General features: G+C 42.3%; 2 protein-coding genes across 3 annotated transcripts in view; one reads left to right on the plus strand and one right to left on the minus strand.

The window, feature by feature from the left end:
• Nucleotides 1–3772, minus strand: part of phactr3a (phosphatase and actin regulator 3a) — a 43486-nt gene extending 39714 nt beyond the window's left edge. Inside the window, exon 1 of the mRNA XM_061685776.1 lies at nt 3506–3772. Coding sequence (XP_061541760.1) covers nt 3506–3608 — 103 coding nt within the window. The 5' untranslated portion in view covers nt 3609–3772. The remainder of the gene's footprint in view (nt 1–3505) is intronic.
• A 584-nt stretch (nt 3773–4356) lies between these two features.
• Nucleotides 4357–17634, plus strand: pigt (phosphatidylinositol glycan anchor biosynthesis, class T). 2 transcript variants are annotated; one of them, XM_061681732.1, is made up of 11 exons: nt 4357–4725; nt 8820–8997; nt 9184–9311; nt 14102–14202; nt 14777–14951; nt 15034–15131; nt 15208–15364; nt 15495–15695; nt 16656–16821; nt 16954–17037; nt 17125–17634. In XM_061681732.1, exons 1-11 carry the CDS (start codon nt 4368–4370, stop codon nt 17372–17374), a joined length of 1896 nt encoding a protein of 631 aa, XP_061537716.1. In that variant the 5' UTR covers nt 4357–4367; the 3' UTR covers nt 17375–17634. The 2 variants fall into 2 exon arrangements, with proteins under 2 accessions (XP_061537716.1, XP_061537725.1); XM_061681741.1 differs by having other exon boundaries at nt 9184–9299.
• Nucleotides 17635–17671: the final 37 nt, after the last annotated feature.

Below are 17671 nucleotides of genomic sequence, written 5' to 3' on the forward strand. Positions count from 1 at the left end.
TTGCACTCATTGTTGCCAGAGATGATCATTGCGGCAGGTTCAATTCAAATGAATGGGAGCAGATGATGAGCATACCCACAAAATATCATCCTCTTGTTTCATTTCCACCCATGTCCGCTTTCAGATTGTATTCCCCATTAATTGGCCAATATAATGAGAAATCTGGCCATTTTAACTGACAGACCAACTAGAATAGCTTGAAAAAAAGGCATTCTGGGCATTTCCAACCCAAATTATTTAGCAAATCAGATAAAAGGACATCAAAGATTATGAAAAAAAATGATGGAAGGGGACCTTGAAGTACTGAAAAGGGCTTGATCTCTTTGGTGATGTAATTTTATTGGCTAATGGATGTAATGTAATGGCTCAATCAACATGCTTTTTCTTCTTGTGTTTTTTTTTCCTGAAACGTGATGGGGTTGGAGAGGTTTCTGTCCAACGCCAGCTATATGCAGTTCATAACATATAAATGCTAACCTAGAGTCAGCCTGCTGTACAATTCAATGACTTTATACTGAAAAAAAGAAAGTGCACATTTTAGAGTGGTCCTTTATTGTGATCAGTCCAAATCATACTAGTAGAGAACTAACCCTAACCCATTTAACATCTCACTTGATAGGTGGATTGATTACTATTAGTAGGGGCATAGTGAGGGGGGCAAATTTCCACATGGGGTGTCCAATGTACAACCCCAATTCCAATGAAGTTGGGACGTTGTGTTAAACATAAATAAAAACAGAATACCAATATTTGCAAATCATGTTTGACCTATATTTAATTGAATATACTCCAAATACAAGATATATAATGTTCAAACTGATAAACTTTATTGTTTTTAGCAAATAATCATTAACTTAGAATTTTATGGCTGCAACACGTTCCAAAAAAGCTGGGACACGGTCATTTTGACCACTGTGTTACATCACCTTTTCTTTTAACAACATTCAATAAACGTTTGGGAACTGAGGACACTAATTGTTGAAGCTTTGTAGGTGGAATTCTTTCCCATTCTTGCTTGATGTACAGCTTCAGCTGTTCAACAGTTGTCGTATTTTACGCTTCATAATGCGCCACACATTTTCAATGGGAGACAGGTCTGGACTGCAGGCAGGCCAGTCTAGTACCCGCACTCTTTTACTACGAAGCCACGCTGTTGTAACACGTGGAAAATGTGGTTTGGCATTGTCTTGCTGAAATAAGCAGGGTCGTCCATGAAAAAGACGTTCCTTGGATGGCAGCATATGTTTCTCCAAAACCTGTATGTACCTTTCAGCATTAATCAAAATCAGAATCAGAATCATCTGTATTTGCCAAGAATGTCCAAAAAACACACAAGGAATTTGTCTCCAGTCTTTGTCTTAATGGTGCCTTCACAGTTGTGTCAGTTACCCATGCCATTGGCACTAACACAGCCCCATACCATCACAGATGCTGGCTTTTGAACTTTGCATCCATAACAGTCCGTATGGTTCTTTTCCTCTTGCCCGGAGGACACGACGTCCACAATTTCCAAAAACAATTTGAAATGTGGACTTGTCAGACGCGGCACGGTGGGCGACTAGTTGATGATATTATGGACCGTAGATGATGAAAACCCTAAATTCCTTGCAATTGTACGTTGAGGAACATTGTCCTTAAACTGTTGGACTATTTTCTCACGCACTTGTTCACAAAGAGGTGAACCTCCCCCCCATCTTTGCTTGTGAATGACTGAGCAATTCAGGGAAGCTCCTTTTATACCCAATCATGGCACCCACCTGTAACAAATTAGCCTGCTCACCTGTGGGATGTTCCAAACAGGGGTTTGATGAGCATTCCTCAACTTTCTCAGTCTTTTTTGCCACCTGTCCCAGCTTTTTTGGAACGTGTTGCAGCCATAAAATTCTAAATTAATGATATTTTGCTAAAAACAATAAGGTTTATCAGTTTGAACATTAAATATCTTGTCTTTATAGTGTATTCAATTAAATACAGGTTGGCGATGATTTGCAAATCATTGTATTCTGTTTATTTGTTTAACACAACGTCCCAACTTCATTGGAATTGGGGTTGTATTTTGTTTTCCTTCTCGACTGATAGTTGTGTTGTGTGTACTGTATATAAATTGACTGAGTGATGTGCAATGTTTGATAGATAGACAGAGGCAGACAGACTGACTGACTTACAGTAAATAGTGTCACAGTGTCTGCCTTTGCAACTGTGAAGGCCACAACTGTGTTTAGGGGTGTTAAAGTAATCCTCTTGCAAAGATCGGTGCCCCAGATGCAAGCGTGGTGATGAGCCTCTTGCAGAGGGGGTCGTCCCAGAGTGTGTGCTTTGGCTCACCAGACCAGATGCTATAATTGCAGCTGCACACCAACTGTACATGCTGTGTGTCATTAGCATAGCGTACTCATGTCTCGGAAGGTAATGTAACTTAGCAATGCTTTCACCAGTGTCACCATTGTGTGTGTGTGCACACTCCTTGATGACTTTGGCCCTCGTTAGCGTGGCCGATCTGCCAGGGCCTCGGTGTTGTTTACTCAGGTTTTGTCAAGCACTCAGTGTGACATTAACACATCCACCAACGTGTGAATTAGATCTTCCAAAAGTAGGTCCAGATACAACGTTGGGTGGCATGAGGGGAGCAGACAGGTGTGAATTTCATGGATGTCCAAAGCTGGGCTCATTAGTGAATAGCTGAAAGGGGAATGTCATGCTTTTTCTGCCTGCATCATTCAGTGAAGCATCCTTTGTCTTGTGCGTAAAACCCACTATGTGTGGGAGGAAGAACCGACTCTTAACAAGCCCACACAATATAACTACAAATAGCCTCACTTATGCAAAAAAAAAGTACCCTACCCTGAGTTCTTATGAGTATAATGACATGTGGAGCAAAAACTGTCAACTTTAGTGCAGTCCACCAGGCTGCTGTTGTTCAAGATCAACATGCTGACTAACACTGAAATAAACAGGGACTCCATGTTGAAAAGCACACCTGCCTTGTCAATGGATCTGCAAAGTGATGGCTGTGGTGAATCAGGGGCATTCAGTGCTTCCTTGCATGGGTGGCATCACGTGACATTCATCATTAACAGTGAGGGGCTCAGTATGGAAGGAGACAAGGGTGGTGTCACGGGCTTGTCAATGAGACTGAATAGCACGGCAAGTGTAAATGCAACGCAACAACAACAAAGAAATAAAATAGAACCCGTGTCTCCTCAGTTGACAATGGTGGCACACATCGTAGGGGAACAAATGGCAGCATTGTTCATATTGATGAATATGATTCACTGAATGTGCAACATGCATGCAAACGTGTGCATTATGACACTTGCTGATGCCACAGGCGTCTTTACAACCATCTGCTTGCATAATTAAATCTGCAGGGAGCACAGCCAATGATATTCATTTTGATTTTTGCATTTGGGTTCAGTCAACATCCAATGTGCGCGAGGAGGGGGCTTATCATCGCTGATACCCCAATGGGGAGAATATCTTTACGGTATCAATAAATATACCTTACCTGCGCAGTGAGCCAAATCGATCCCCGGTTCGGAGAGTATATTCGGGTCACTTTGAGATCTGCCTCGCTGCAGACATCCGTCTAGTCCATCCGATGTGGCCATGGGTGGACAGCGTAGGAATCCCGGATCAAATATTAAGAAGCCAAGCCGGAGGCGGGCAAGGTCAGGAAGAGGAAAGCTGCGAGCGAGTGCGCTATTAATTCGCTCAGACAACAGCGGCTTGCGGCGTCTACTTGGGATCCATGGTTGGCCAGAAGAAACGTGTACGTGCATGCATGTTTGTGCATGCGTGTGTGTGTGTGCATGCGTGTGCATGTACGCGCATGTGCGGCTACAGGAGGGGGGTGAAAAATGATGTGCCCTGCGCCCGCCCGTCCCTGTCCATCTACAAGCACACCCATGCAGCATGAAACACTCACGGAGCTTCAACATGTTAAATTCTGTCGATGTGTTATGATCACGGGCAAATTATTGAGGAGACGTACCCAATCTCTGCACGCTTGACACTTGATTTCGAAACCTGTTTGCTGTCTGTGATGTTTTATTATTCAAAATAATCAGAAGTCACACGCAACAAGCGTACAGAAAATACAGCTGTAGAATAGGTCCATTCGATAGGATATTATAGCTATTTTTTATTTTACCATATCAGACATTGACATTGTGGTATTAAAGCGATATATATATATATATATATGTATATATAATTATATAAAGTGACGAAAGAAGAAAACGCAAAAGAAAGCATGGACATTTACTGTCACGTGACTCCTACAAGCAAATGTATTGGCTGGCTTGATTTATGACGTAAAGGCGGAAGTCGATATTCATCACACTATTCTGGCTTTCGAGAGGAAGAAGATGGCACAGCACAGGTGCGGTGCCATGGTTTTTCTTATTAGTTTGTCGTTATTTGTCGTCGCACACAGCCAAGACTCTTCACTGGACAATGGCCAAGATATTCCGGAGCACAAAAACGCTCAAGGAGTCGAAGAAACCACCGAGCAAAGGACATGGGAAGCGTCCGAGGTGGGAGAAGGGAATGCTGCCGACAAGCAAGAACATCGCGAGCCGGTCACTGTCGTCCCTTCAACCGGCCCCCCACAGAAAGATGATTTTCAGGAGGAACTGGTCATCAGACCGCTACAGTCGGGGGATATTTACGCTAGCTTTCAGTTCCGTACCCTGTGGGAAACCGATTTCATCGGAGGAAACAAAGGTAAGATAGCAGTTAGCTACATTTACAAAGCAACTGTAAACGTTTCAAACTGAGCTCGGTTGAAGGTTCGAGTACTCGGGATCAACTGAACTGGAACTGCAGAGCGATGAGCATTGTGGAAGAGAGTTGAAGTATAGTGATAACCGTGGAAGGAGTGCATCAGCGAAAGGAAAGGTTTAGCAGTGATTCTTAAAGGTATGTGCCAAAACATTTGAATATCGAGGGCAAGTCCATTTATTTCAATAATTTGTTGCAAAAGGTGAAACTTGCTTGTTATATTAGTTCACCGCACACACAGTGAAATATTTCAAGCATTTATTTCAATTTTGATGATTATGGCAGAAAAAAAAACATCCAATAGATCACAAAATTAGAATAGTTCATGTGACCAACAAAAAAGGATCTGAAACACAGAAATGTTGGCCTTCTGAAAAGTGTATTAAAGTAATATGCACTCAATACTTTATTGGGCCTCCCTTTTCATTAATTACAGCATTAAGGCGGCGCGGTATGGAGGTGAACAGCCTTTGGCGCAATTCAGGTGTTGTTGTAAGCAAAGCAAATGTATTTATGTAGCGCGTTTCACACACGAGGTAACTCAATGTGCTTTACGTGATTGAAAGGATTTAAAAACAAAGGGAAAAAAAACAGATAAACATATAAAACAAAGAGAGAGAAAAATACAATAAAATAAAAATACAATTAAAACAGCATACAGTGCAAGAAATATAATTTAAAAGTGGAAATGCTCTAAAAAGCATGGGAAAAAAGAATTTTAACCTGGACTTAAAAATATGCACACTTGGGGCTGATGTCACTTCTGTTGGCAATTGATTCCATTTGTGTGCAGCATAATAGCTAAATGCTGCTTCATCATGTTTTCTTTGGACTCTGTGCTCCACTGTTTGACCTGAGTCTGTCGATCTCCGAACCCTACTGGGTTTATATTCCATTAGCATTTCATTTATGTATTCAGGACTTAAACCGTTTAGTGATTTATACACTAGTAGCAGAACTTTAAAATCTATTCTAAAGCTGCCTGGAACCCACTGTAAAGACTTTAGAATTGGAGTAATATGCTCTGACCTCCTTGTTCCGGTCAGAACCCGAGCTGCAGCATTCTGAATGAGCTGCAGCTGTTTAATGCTCTTTTTAAGGAGTCCAGTCAGAAGACCATTACAATAGTCTACTTGAGATAAAAGCATGGATGAGCTTCTCCTGGTCTGCTTGACACATGTAAGCCTTCACTCTGGATATGTTTTTCAGATAGTAAAAGGCAGTTTTAGTAATTGATTTGATATGACTGTTGAAAGTATATCAGAACACCAAGGTTTCGGATTTGCTCTTTGGTTTTTAAAGAGAGTGACTCCAGGTATTTACTAACAGCAATTCTCTCTTCTTTATTGCCAAAAACAATTGAAGAAGAAATTGAAATTAATTGAAGAAAATTTTGTCTCATCCAGATATTTATCTGTTTTAGACAGTGACACAACACTGTAGTTGAACTGTAGTCATCTGGAGGCACTGATAGATATAACTCTCTCTCATCTGCATAGCTATGATAGTCAAAATTAAAGTTCTGAAGAATTTGTAGTCCAAGTTGCTTTAATATTGGCCTTCACATCGTCTGGATTTCGGGGTTTCTGTTCCCTAATCTTCCTCTTGACAATACCTCATAAATTTACAATGGGGTTAAAGTCAGGCGAGTTTGCTGGCCAATCAACTACTGTTATTCCATGGCTATTAAACCAGGTATTGGTAGTTTTGGCTTTGTGTGCAGGTGGCAAATCCTGCTGGAAAATAAAATCATTGTCTCCAAAAAGCTCGTCGGCAGCGGTATGCATGAAGTGCTCCAAATATTTCCTGGTAGACAGCTGCGTTGACTGTGGACTTGAGAAATGACAATGGACCCACACCAGCAACTGACATGGGTCCTGAAATCATTACTGATTGTGGAAACTTCATACTGGACTTTAAGCAGCTTGACTTTTGTGCTTCTCCAGTTTTCCTCCAGACTCTGGGACATTCATTTCCAAATGAAATGCAAAATTTACTTTCATCTGAAAAGAGGACTTGGAACCACTGGGCAACAGACCAGTACTTTTTCTCCTTAGTCCAGTACAGATGCTTCTGACATTGTTTTTGGTTCAGGAATAGCTTGACTCATGGAATTCTACAGCTGTAGCCCATGTCATGTAGACGTCTCTATGTGGTGGTTCTTGATGCACTGACACCAGCCTTAGTGACACTCCGTATGAAGCTCCCACAGATTTCTGAATTGCCGTTGCTTGACAATCATCTCAAGACTGCGGTCTTTCCCGTCACTTGTGCACCTTTTCCGGCCACATTTTCCCCTTCCTCTTAACACTCTGTTAATGTACTTTGTTAATGTACTTTGATACAGCGCTCTGTGCGCATCCAGCTTCTTTTGTAATTTCTTTTTGAGACCTTTTATCCTTACGGAGGGTGTCAATGATGTTTTTTTTTTTGCACAACAGTCAAGTCAGCAGTGTTCCCCATGATTCTGAAGCAGACTAACCCAGACTGAGACCATTTAAAGGCTGAGCCAAACCACTGCAGTTGGTTGCGTTAATTAGCTGACACAGATTGGGACACAGCGAGCCGACAGTGTTGAACTTTGTCATGATATTCTAATTTTGTGAAATACTGGATTTGTTTAAGTGTCATGGTGGACGACTGGTTAGAGCGTCTGCCTCACAGTTCTGAGGTCCGGGGTTCAATCCCCGCCCCGTCTGTGTGGAGTTTGCATGTTCTCCCCGTGCCTGCGTGGGTTTTCTCCAGGCACTCCGGTTTCCTCCCACATCCCAAAAACTTGCATGGTAGGTTTATTGACAACTCTAAATTGCCCGTAGGTGTGAATGTGAGTGCAAATGGTTTTGTTTATATGTGCCCTGCGATTGGCTGGCAACCAGTTCAGGGTGTATCCCGCCTCCTACCCGATGATAGCTGGGATAGGCTCCAGCACGCCCGCGGCCCTAGTGAGGAGAAGCGGCTCAGTAAATGGATGGATGGATTTGTTTATTTTTTTTGGGTCTTTCTTCCATCATCATCAAAATTGAAATAAATTGGCTTTAAATATTTCATTTTGTGTTTGGTGAACTAATATACAAGTTTCACTTTTTGAAACAAATGATTGAAATGAATGAACATTCCCTCAATATTACTTTTTTTTGGGCCATACCTGTATAATCACTACTTTTGCAACGTCTATTTGGGCACCAGCATGTCTTTATTAATGTTGAGCACGATTGACTTAGTGATTGCCTTTCGTAGAGCCCTTTTTTCCCCCCCCTTATACTAAACAATGTGAACATGATATTGTTTGTTTCTTAATTAAAGTCAGTATTTTTTTAAAAGTCATTAAATATAGCAATCAAATTCACCTTGCCGCAAATAACTATTATTTCAATAATATATTAATTTGTTGATTATTTTTTCATTTAATCAATGAATTAGATTTTTTAAATATCCCTTTGCTTCAAATTGCAGAAAATGCACAAACATAATTATGATTCAGTCACTGGTCTGGTCCATAAAGTCAGAAAATAGTTACAACTTTTGATCGTTTTTCCAACGTAAAAGCAGATGTTTGAAATTCCAATTATTTGGAAAATGTAGTTATTTGTAAAGGTTGGCCACTTGATTAGTGATAGCAAGGTGTTTTACAGACGGCTCATTTCCCGTATTTTAACAGGGTTTTGCGCTTTGTTAGTGGAAAGCAAACATGTAACTAAGATTAGAAAATAAATCAATCTCTCTGGTAATTTGGGGAAAGCTAGCAACTGCATAAATGTCATGTTTTATTATATGTAACTCACTCATAGCAATTGGAACAGATATGTGCCTATCTTATTTAACACTGCATTTAAAACTTGGGACACTACAACCAGAAAAGTACGGAAAATGTAGACTTGAAAGAAGTGTTGTCATACATGCATCCATAGGGTGGCTTTAGTCTTTGTGACTGGCTATGGCCCATGGTATAAACTTAAAAGTACTAATATGAACTACTGTCCATTTCTTCATATTTTTGTTCAACACACACCCCATTTCTTTTTGCTTTTTCTCTGCAGTGTCCCACTACCGGCTGTTTCCCAAGTCTCTGGGACAGGTTATCTCTAAATTCTCTGTGCGAGAGCTGCACATCTCCTTTACACAGGGATACTGGAGGACCATGCAGTGGGGGCAGCCTTATCTGCCGTCTCCCCCTGGAGCTGAGATTTGGGTCTGGTTCCAGGACTCCGTAACGGAGTGAGTATTTCTTGAGAATGATGCCATGACATCACCCCATTGTGATTACTAGTGGAAACATGTTTTTTTTAAGTTAAGGTTATGTTTTTTGTTTTGTTTTTTTAATTTATTTTTTTTAAATGTTATAAATGTTTATTATTAATCCAAAAGCATATTACAGTGAAGCTGTTATTTTCTGTATTTTAGTGTGGATGGCACATGGAGTGAGCTGACAAATGTTTTGTCTGGGATATTCTGCGCCTCGTTGAACTTCATTGACTCCACCAACAGCATTCAGCCCAGCGCCTCCTTCAAGCCGCTGGGTATAGGCAACGGTACCGTTTGACACTGTTCAGCACGCTCTGTTTGCATTTTGTATACATTTGTATACAATCGGAAAAAAAAGTATTTGAACCCTTTTGAAATTTCTTAAATTTCTGCATAAGAAATAAAAAGTAGTCTGACGATCTAAATTGCACAAAAAAAACAATCTGCCTAAACTAATACCACACAAACAATTATATGTTTTTATATTTTTACTTTTATCGAGCATAACGTACATAGGACATGGAGGAAGAAGGCAGCAATAACCTCAACCAGTAGATGCAGATCAGATGTGCGATCGGGGTGAAATTTCTACCATTTCTCTTAATATAACTGTTGCAGTTCAGCAATATTCCTGTAATGTCTGGCGTGAATAGCTCTCTTGAGGTCATGCCACATGATCTCAATCGGGTTGAGGTCAGGACTGGGCCACTCCAGAACATGTATTTTCTTCTTCTGAAGCGATTCTGTTGTTGATTTGCTTCTGTGTTTTGAATCATTGTCCTCTTGCAACACCCACCCTTCGTTGAGTGTCAACTGTTGCAGAGATGGACTAATGTTCTTCTGCAAAATATCTTGATAAACTTGTGAATTTATTTCTCCATTGATACGGCAAGCTATCCAGGCCCTGAGGTAGTGAAGCAAACCCATACCATCATGCTCCCTCCACCATGCTTCACAGTTGGTTTGAGGTTTTGATGTTGGTGTACTGTAGCATTTTTCCGCCACACATGGTGTTGTGTCGTCCTCCAAAACAATTCAACTTTGGTTTAATCTGTCCACAGAATATTTTGACAGTATTGCTGTGGAGCGTCAAAGGGCTTTTTAGCAAACTTCAAACAGCAGCAATGTATTTTTTTTCTTCTTTTTTTTAGACAGCAATGGCTTTCCCCCTTTGGGTTCTCCCATGAACCCCATTCTTGTTTGTTTTACATATGGTTGATTTGTCAACAGAGATGTTGGCATGTGACTGTAGGGTTGTTTTTTTTTACCTCATTGAGCATTCTGCGCTGTCCTCTTGCAGTCACAGGACAGCCACTCTTTGGAATAGAAGCAACAGTGGTGAACTTTCTACATTTTATGGATAATTTATCTGTGGACTGATAAAAAATAAGACTTTTGGAGAGGCTTTTGTAAACTTTTCCAGCTTTATGCAAGTGAACAATTCTTAATCATAGGCAGGGTCCGACGTGAAGCCTTTTTGAGTGGTTCATGGTTCCTACCACGAGCCAAGTTGTGGTGGCCCTGTCAGAACCGGTAGTGGCCGCTTATATTCATGATAATCGGTTGTTTCAATAATTAATTATTATTTAGCGCCTTTATGCTGTGTTGTTTAAGCCTTTAAGAAAGTATTACTTCTCTGTAGTTGTTTTGCATGTTGTTGTTTTAATGTATCATGACATAAGTGATCAGATAGATAATTGATTGTTATAAGTGATCACATGGATAATTGATAATGTGGAATAACAATAAACTTTCACCGCCATCATTATTCTTGACATGACAGATTTTCTCAATGAACCACATAACATTTTTGTAAATAAACAGTATGCAAATTGTCCATAGTACCACAATGAAAAGTTAACAGTGGAGAAGTTCTAAAATGTCAGGTATCAGTTATTAAATGTGTCGATTGGCAAATGTTTACGCTTTCATTGATTTCATTATGTTGCAAGGACCTCCAATGGGCATCAGCTCCCTGGGTCCTGTAGGAGGACTTTACCACAACCAGTGCACTACTGGGGTCACTAATGTGTGTGTTCTCCACACAGGGCTTACAGTAGAGGAGACAAAAAATGTTTTCCCCAAAAATTCCCAGATACTTCTGCAGCCACTCTATAAATCGCCTCAGTCCTTTTGTTTCATGCTGATCTTTAGATGTCTTTCTGCAGTTATTGTTCTCAGTTTGGGAGGTTGATACTCCTGGACCGTCTGGTGGTCCCCCTTCCCATGAGCTCACCACCTGTGGGAGTGGCCAAGGGGGTTGGGTGCGTAGTGAGTTGGGTGGTAGACCTTTGCTGTGCTATCTCGTTCTACAGAAGCTGGATCTAGGTGACATTCCACGCCCCTATCTGGCAGAGAAAGACCCAGGGCTGTTGTGGAAGGTTGAGAAGTTCAGACTAGATAAAGTTGGGCTCACTTCCACACACAGCTTGGGCACCAGTACCCGTACTCCTGAGAGGACTGTTTTTTATTCTGGAGTTGGCCACAGTGAGAGGTGCCGAGCAGGTGTGGACATACATACTTATTGCGCCCTGACCCTGTACTTTGGGGTTTACCCCAGTGGATGAGAGCGTAGCCGCCCTCCACCTATGGTGGGGGATAGGTCCTGACTGTCGTTTGTGCCTTTGTACCAAACAGCAGTTCAGCATATGCACCCTTTTCGGAGACCTTGGAGGGGTTGCTGGAGAGCGCTCCCTTGTTCTGCTGGATGACTTCAACATACACGTGGGCAATGACAGTGAGACCTGGAGGGACGTGATTGGGAGGAACACCCCCCACCAGAACCTGAGTGATGTTCTGTTATTTGACTTCTGTGCTCATATTCAGACATAAGGGTGTCCACATGTTCACTTGGCACCAGGACAGTCTAGGCTGCAGTTTGATGATCGATTTTGTGGTTGTCACCGGACCTGCGCCCGCATGTCTCGTACACTTGAGTGAAGAAAGGGGCTGAGCTGTCAACTGATCATCTGGTAGTGAGTTGGTTACGCTGGTGGGGATAGATGCCAGTCCGATCTAGCAGACCCAAACCATATTGTGTTGGGAATGTCTGGCAGAGTCCCCTGTCAGAAGGAGTTTCAACTCCCACCTCCAACAGAACTTCGCCTACGTCCCGGGGGAGGCAGAGGACATTGAATCTGAGTGGACCATGTTCCATGCCTCCATTGTTGATGCGGCTGAACATAGCTGTGGCTGTAAAGTTCTCTGTGCGTGTTGTGGCAGCAATCCCCAAACCCGTTTGATGGATATCAGCGGTAATGGATGCTGAAGGAATCCTTTTTGGGCCTTTTTGACCTGTGGGATTCCGGAGGCAGCTGATGGGTATTGGCTGGCCATGGGGAACTCAGCTTTGGTGGTCGTTGAGGCAAAAACTAGTGTGGGAGGAGTTCGGTGAGGCCATCAAAAACGACTTTCGTGCGGCTTCAAGGAAATTCTGGTCCATCATCCGGTGTCTCAGAAGGGGTAAGCAGTGGACCGTCAACACTGTGTATAGTGAGGATGGTGTGCTGCTGACCTCAGCTCGGCACGTTGTGAGTCGGTGGGCCAAGTACTTCAAAGACCTCCTCAATTCCACCGTCATGCCTTCGCATAAGGAAGCAGAGTCTGGGGACTTTGAGGTGGGGATTTTTATCTCTGGGATTGAGGTCACCGAGGTGGTTAAAAGGCTCCTCAGTGGCGGAGCCCCAGGGGTGAATGAGATCTGCCCTGAGTTCCTAAAGGGTTTGGATGTTGTGTGTCTTTCCTGGTTGACACACCTCTGCAACATCGCATGGACTGTGCTGCTCGATTGGCAGATGGGGGTGGTGTTCCCCCTTTTTAAGACTGGGGACCGGAGGGTGTATTCCAATTATAGGGGGTTCACACTCCTCAACCTCCTTGGTCATGTCTCTTCAGGTTTTCTGGTGAGGAGGGTCCGTCAGGAAGTCAATTCTTCGATTCAGGAGGAGCAGTGTGTTTTCCGCCCTGACGGTGAAACAGTGGACCCAGCTCCACACCTTCAGCAGGGTCCTCGAGGGTGCATGGGAGTTCGCCCAACCAGTCTGCATGTGTTTTGTGGACTTGGAGAAGGTGTTCGATCACGTCCCTTGGTGTCTTGTGGGGGGTGCTCCGGGAGATATGGGTTGTTCGGTCCCTGTACTCGCGGTGTCAGAAATTGGTCCGCATTGCCAGCAGTAAGTCTGATTTATTTCCAGTGTGACTCCGCCAAGGCTTCCCTTTGTCACCGATTCTGTTCATTACCTTTATGGACAAAAATAGTGTCACATCGCTGCTTTTGGCAGATGATGAGGTTCTGATGGCTTCATCAAGCCATGATCTCCTACTCTCGCTGGGACGGTTAAAAAAAAAAAAAAATGTGAAGCAGTTGCGATGAAAATCAGCACCTCCTAATCTGAGGGCATGGTCTTCAGTCGGAAAAGGGTGGAGTGCCCTCTCTGAGTCGTGTGCCCCAAGTGGAGGAGTTCAAGTATCTCGTGATCTTGTTCATGAGTGAGGGAAGAATGGCGCGTGAGATCGACAGGTAGATCGGTGTGGCGTTTGCAGTGATGTGAAAGATCTTCTTGTGTTCACTGATAAATGTATTATACAAATCTTACTTGTAAAGAAGGTGTACTCATTTGTGTTTTACAGTGTTCTTCCAGAAGATGACTGATGTGTTACATATGGCATATAAATAACACATTTATTAGACCACCACCACTTATTTATCTTTGAAACCATCAAGCGTCATGAAGTGCTTTTATTTGGACTTGTGTTCACTTTCAGTGAGCTCTTGACACTGTGCCATTTGAAATGCGAATGAATGTCAGCAGGCAGCACTGTCTGTTTCCGAAGTCTCATTTCTCTTTTTGGTTGAATGCACAGTTGGGTTACACTTTTTGTTCAGGATGACTGCATGCTATTTACGGTGCTGCTAATGCAGCTGTTGCCATACAGCCGACATGCCTTTTGGAGGGAGCCCAAGCTACTGTATATCAAAGTTTACCATTTGAACTGTTCTGGCCTAAAGTAACTAAAATGAACCGATTGAGTGTGGCTTGGCTTGATGCTAATTTTGCTTTACGTGTCTCCCTCAAAGTGACAGACCACCGCTTCCTCCGCTACGCCACCCTTCCACGTGAGATTGTTTGCACTGAAAATTTGACACCCTGGAAGAAACTCTTGCCATGTGGCTCCAAGGTGAGTCTTGCTCCAGTCCCCTCCAAAAGTATTGGAACGGCAAGGTCAATTCCTTTGTTTTTGTTGTATACTGAAGACATTTGGGTTTCAGATCAAAAGATTAATGTGAGACAAAAGTTCAGAATTCCAGCTTTTATTACACGTTTTTTACATCTAGCTAAAAACAAGCACTAGCTAATGTTTAAGCAATCAGTCTAAAAGGCAACACCTGAGCAACTAGAAAACCCCATCAGTCACATGTTCCAATACTTTTGCTCACTTGAAAAGTGGTGGCTTCAAACAAAAGGTGCTCTATCCTGAGTTGTTTAACACATCTAGATGTAAATAACATGAAATAAAAGCTGGAATTCTGAACTTTTGTCTCATATTATCTTTAGATGTGAAACCCAAATGTTTTCAGTATACAACAGAAACAAAGGAATTGACCTTGCCGTTCCACTACTTTTGGAGGGGACTGTATATTCTACCACACATCTGTCACCATCATTTGTTTTGCATTGTCTTGGGAATTCAGTGTTTCTAACCAACATTAGCAAACTCGCTGCTTCCTGATGTTGAAATTTTGCTCCCACAGGCCGGCCTCGCTGTTCTGTTAAAGTCAGAGAAACTCTTCCACAGCAGTTTTCATTCCCAGGCAGTGCATATCCGACCCATGTGTCAGGACACACACTGCACAAGCACCTTGTGGGAGCTGAGACAGACTCTGAACGTCGTCTTTGACCTTCACACTTCCGGACAAGGCAAACGAGGCAGGAATCCTAGCTAGTCATTTGAGGTTTGTCGGCCACTGAAGGGATTAATTTACATTCGGGTACACATGTTCCCTTCCAGAGTGGTCTCTCTTCAAGATGTTCTCCCGCACCCTGACAGACGCATGTCCGTTGGCTTCCTCCAGTAAAATCTACGTTGACGTTTCGGACAGCGATGAGGTTTGATTTGAGACAAAAAAAAAAAAAATCATCACACTAAAGTAATTTCTGTTAACATTCCAGAGTAATTTTACAGGGGGAGCAGTTTGAGCTGAGCCCTGCTACTCCTCTGCTCAGCCCGGCAGTGGCGCTCGGGGACAGACGGACCTTTTCTGTCTACGACCTAACACAGCAAACCACCTTTGGCACGATGCTCTCGTTCAACCTTCTGATTCGCTGGAAATCTAATGATGGTGAGTCAAACAAAATGGCTGGATACAGACGGAAAGACACTAACCTTTTCTGTTTAGTTTACTTTTGTTGTAAGTTTCCTCACTTATCAGACTGTCAAACACCTTGTCTTCTTTTTGTGTCCTCCTACAGGTCACATGCGGCGCCCTTTGCTCCACGCAGAGCGCTATGTGGCGGGTTACGGGCTGCAGACTGGAGAGATCCACACACTGATGTACAACAACCACCCCTACAGGTCGTTCCCTGTGCTGGTGCTGGACTTGGTACCATGGTACCTTCGCCTCTACATCCACACCCTCACCGTCACCAGCAAAGGGAAGACAAACAGTCCCAGTGAGTAAAGAGCAACAAAGTCATGTCTCCTCACTCACTCAGATTTAAGATGTCTTAAGCAGGTTAAAACATTTACACAATAAATATTTTATAATAAATTAAAAGTTTATTCCAGAAAGTAATCTCCATGTTTATGATCTCTCCAATACTTTTGTCAACAATTGAATGGTTATGACTCGAGATGAAACGATACAAACGAGTATCATGGGCAAACGTTTCACGATTGTCAGTGTTATCACAATGTTCCAACAACTGAAAGTAATGTAAACCAACAGAATAATCTCAGATACACATTCCAGGAACACTGCAACAAGTTTTAATTTAAAAAATAAATAAATAAATAAAATAAAAGATAACACCCGCCACCTTCTGTACTTAACATTATAAATTGTAAACGTCAACATCCAAGTTCATTTTCACACATGCAAGACCCCTCGAAATGCACCTAAAATGAGTAAGATGTATTTATACAGTGATATATTTAATAGAGTAGGGACTCTTATTAAAACAAACAATTATACAGATGCTTTGTTCATAATCTCTTTTTAATCAAATACACATTTGAAACAATTCAATTAAATTTTATGTTGATAGACATATACATGAGCATAAAGAACAAAATTCGAACAAAATATGTTTTTTCAGGCTACTTTGTATTGTACATAGATATGTGCCCATTTAAAGTGCCATTATAGAAATAGGATTTCATGAATTCAAGTTGACTATATTTGCTATTCAAAGGACTTTTGTTCAACTCAAGCAATTTACTTGCTGGCCCCTACAGCGGCCGTGCACAGCACAAAATAATTTCCTGTTTTTGAATAAAGGGATGGAAATTAATCTTTTTAAAAATCCGATTCATCAATTAATCGGAGGTGAAAAAAATCGACAGAATCTTATTCAAAAAATTGTTAGTTACTGCCCTACTTAACTGCTGTGCTTCCTCCGCTCCTACTCCAGGTTATATCCACTATGAGCCGTCCAAGGACCGCGTGAAGTCGCACATGCTGGAGATGCTGGTGCAGCTTCCTCCCAACTCTGTCACTGAGGTCACTGTGCAGTTTGAGAGAGCTCTGCTCAAGTGGACCGAGTACACCCCTGACCCCAATCACGGCTTCTATGTCGGGTTTGTTTCTTTTTGTTTTTTTAATTAATCACAAGTGGCTAAACAAACACTAATTCAGATTTCAACTCTTACCCAAGGACAGTGTTGGGATGTATTTCTAAAATCTGACTAATTTCTTTCCTTAATGTTTAGGTCCTCTGTTGTCAGTTCCCTTGTACCAAGCATTGTTGCCATGGATACAAATGCCACACAAGAACACCCCCTTTTCAACAGTTTGTAAGTATTTTGTGGGTTTTCTAACTCTACAAGGTCAGAAGGTTCTTGTATAATTCCAGTGTCGTTTGTCTTGCTGTCTGCTTCCAGCTTCCCCAGCAAAGAAGAATCCAGCTTCTTTGTGCGCATATATACAGAACCTCTACTGGTCAACTTGCCCACCCCGGACTTCAGCATGCCTTACAATGTCATCTGCCTGACATGCACTGTAGTCGCTGTGGGCTATGGATCCCTGTTCAACCTGCTCACACGCAATTTCCAGATAGACGAGCCCAGCCCGGGACTGGCCAAACGGATCGCCAACGTAATCCGGAAAATGCGGGGTGTGCCGCCTCTCTGAGACATGATGGGAAGCTCCTTCCACACGGTTACTTAAGTTAAAACCACTCGTAGATATGCCTCATTTAGGGGAGAACTGAGATTTTCTTTTATTTATTTCAAATACTTGTTTCCAGGATCATGTTTGGTCGCCTAAGGACATGCAAACACTCTGAACTGAAAATGAATGGAAGACAGCATCTTTGTAGTTGTCAGGCATAAAGAAGCAGGTGAGCAGAATGCTTGAGCTCAGGACTGCTAAACCATGCTCACAACAGACTATCTTTCAGGTCTTGTTTACACTTGCGTTTCTGCAAAC

The sequence above is a fragment of the Phycodurus eques genome, chromosome 1, assembly GCF_024500275.1.
Source record: "Phycodurus eques isolate BA_2022a chromosome 1, UOR_Pequ_1.1, whole genome shotgun sequence".
NCBI lineage: Eukaryota > Metazoa > Chordata > Actinopteri > Syngnathiformes > Syngnathidae > Phycodurus > Phycodurus eques.

Coding starts and splice junctions, on each gene's coding strand:
- pigt (XM_061681732.1), top strand. CDS start 4,368: ATGGCACAGCACAGGTGCGGTGCCATGGTTTTTCTTATTAGTTTGTCG. Junction 15,132..15,207: donor ACGTTTCGGACAGCGATGAG/GTTTGATTTGAG, acceptor GTAATTTTACAG/GGGGAGCAGTTTGAGCTGAG. Junction 15,365..15,494: donor TCGCTGGAAATCTAATGATG/GTGAGTCAAACA, acceptor GTCCTCCTACAG/GTCACATGCGGCGCCCTTTG.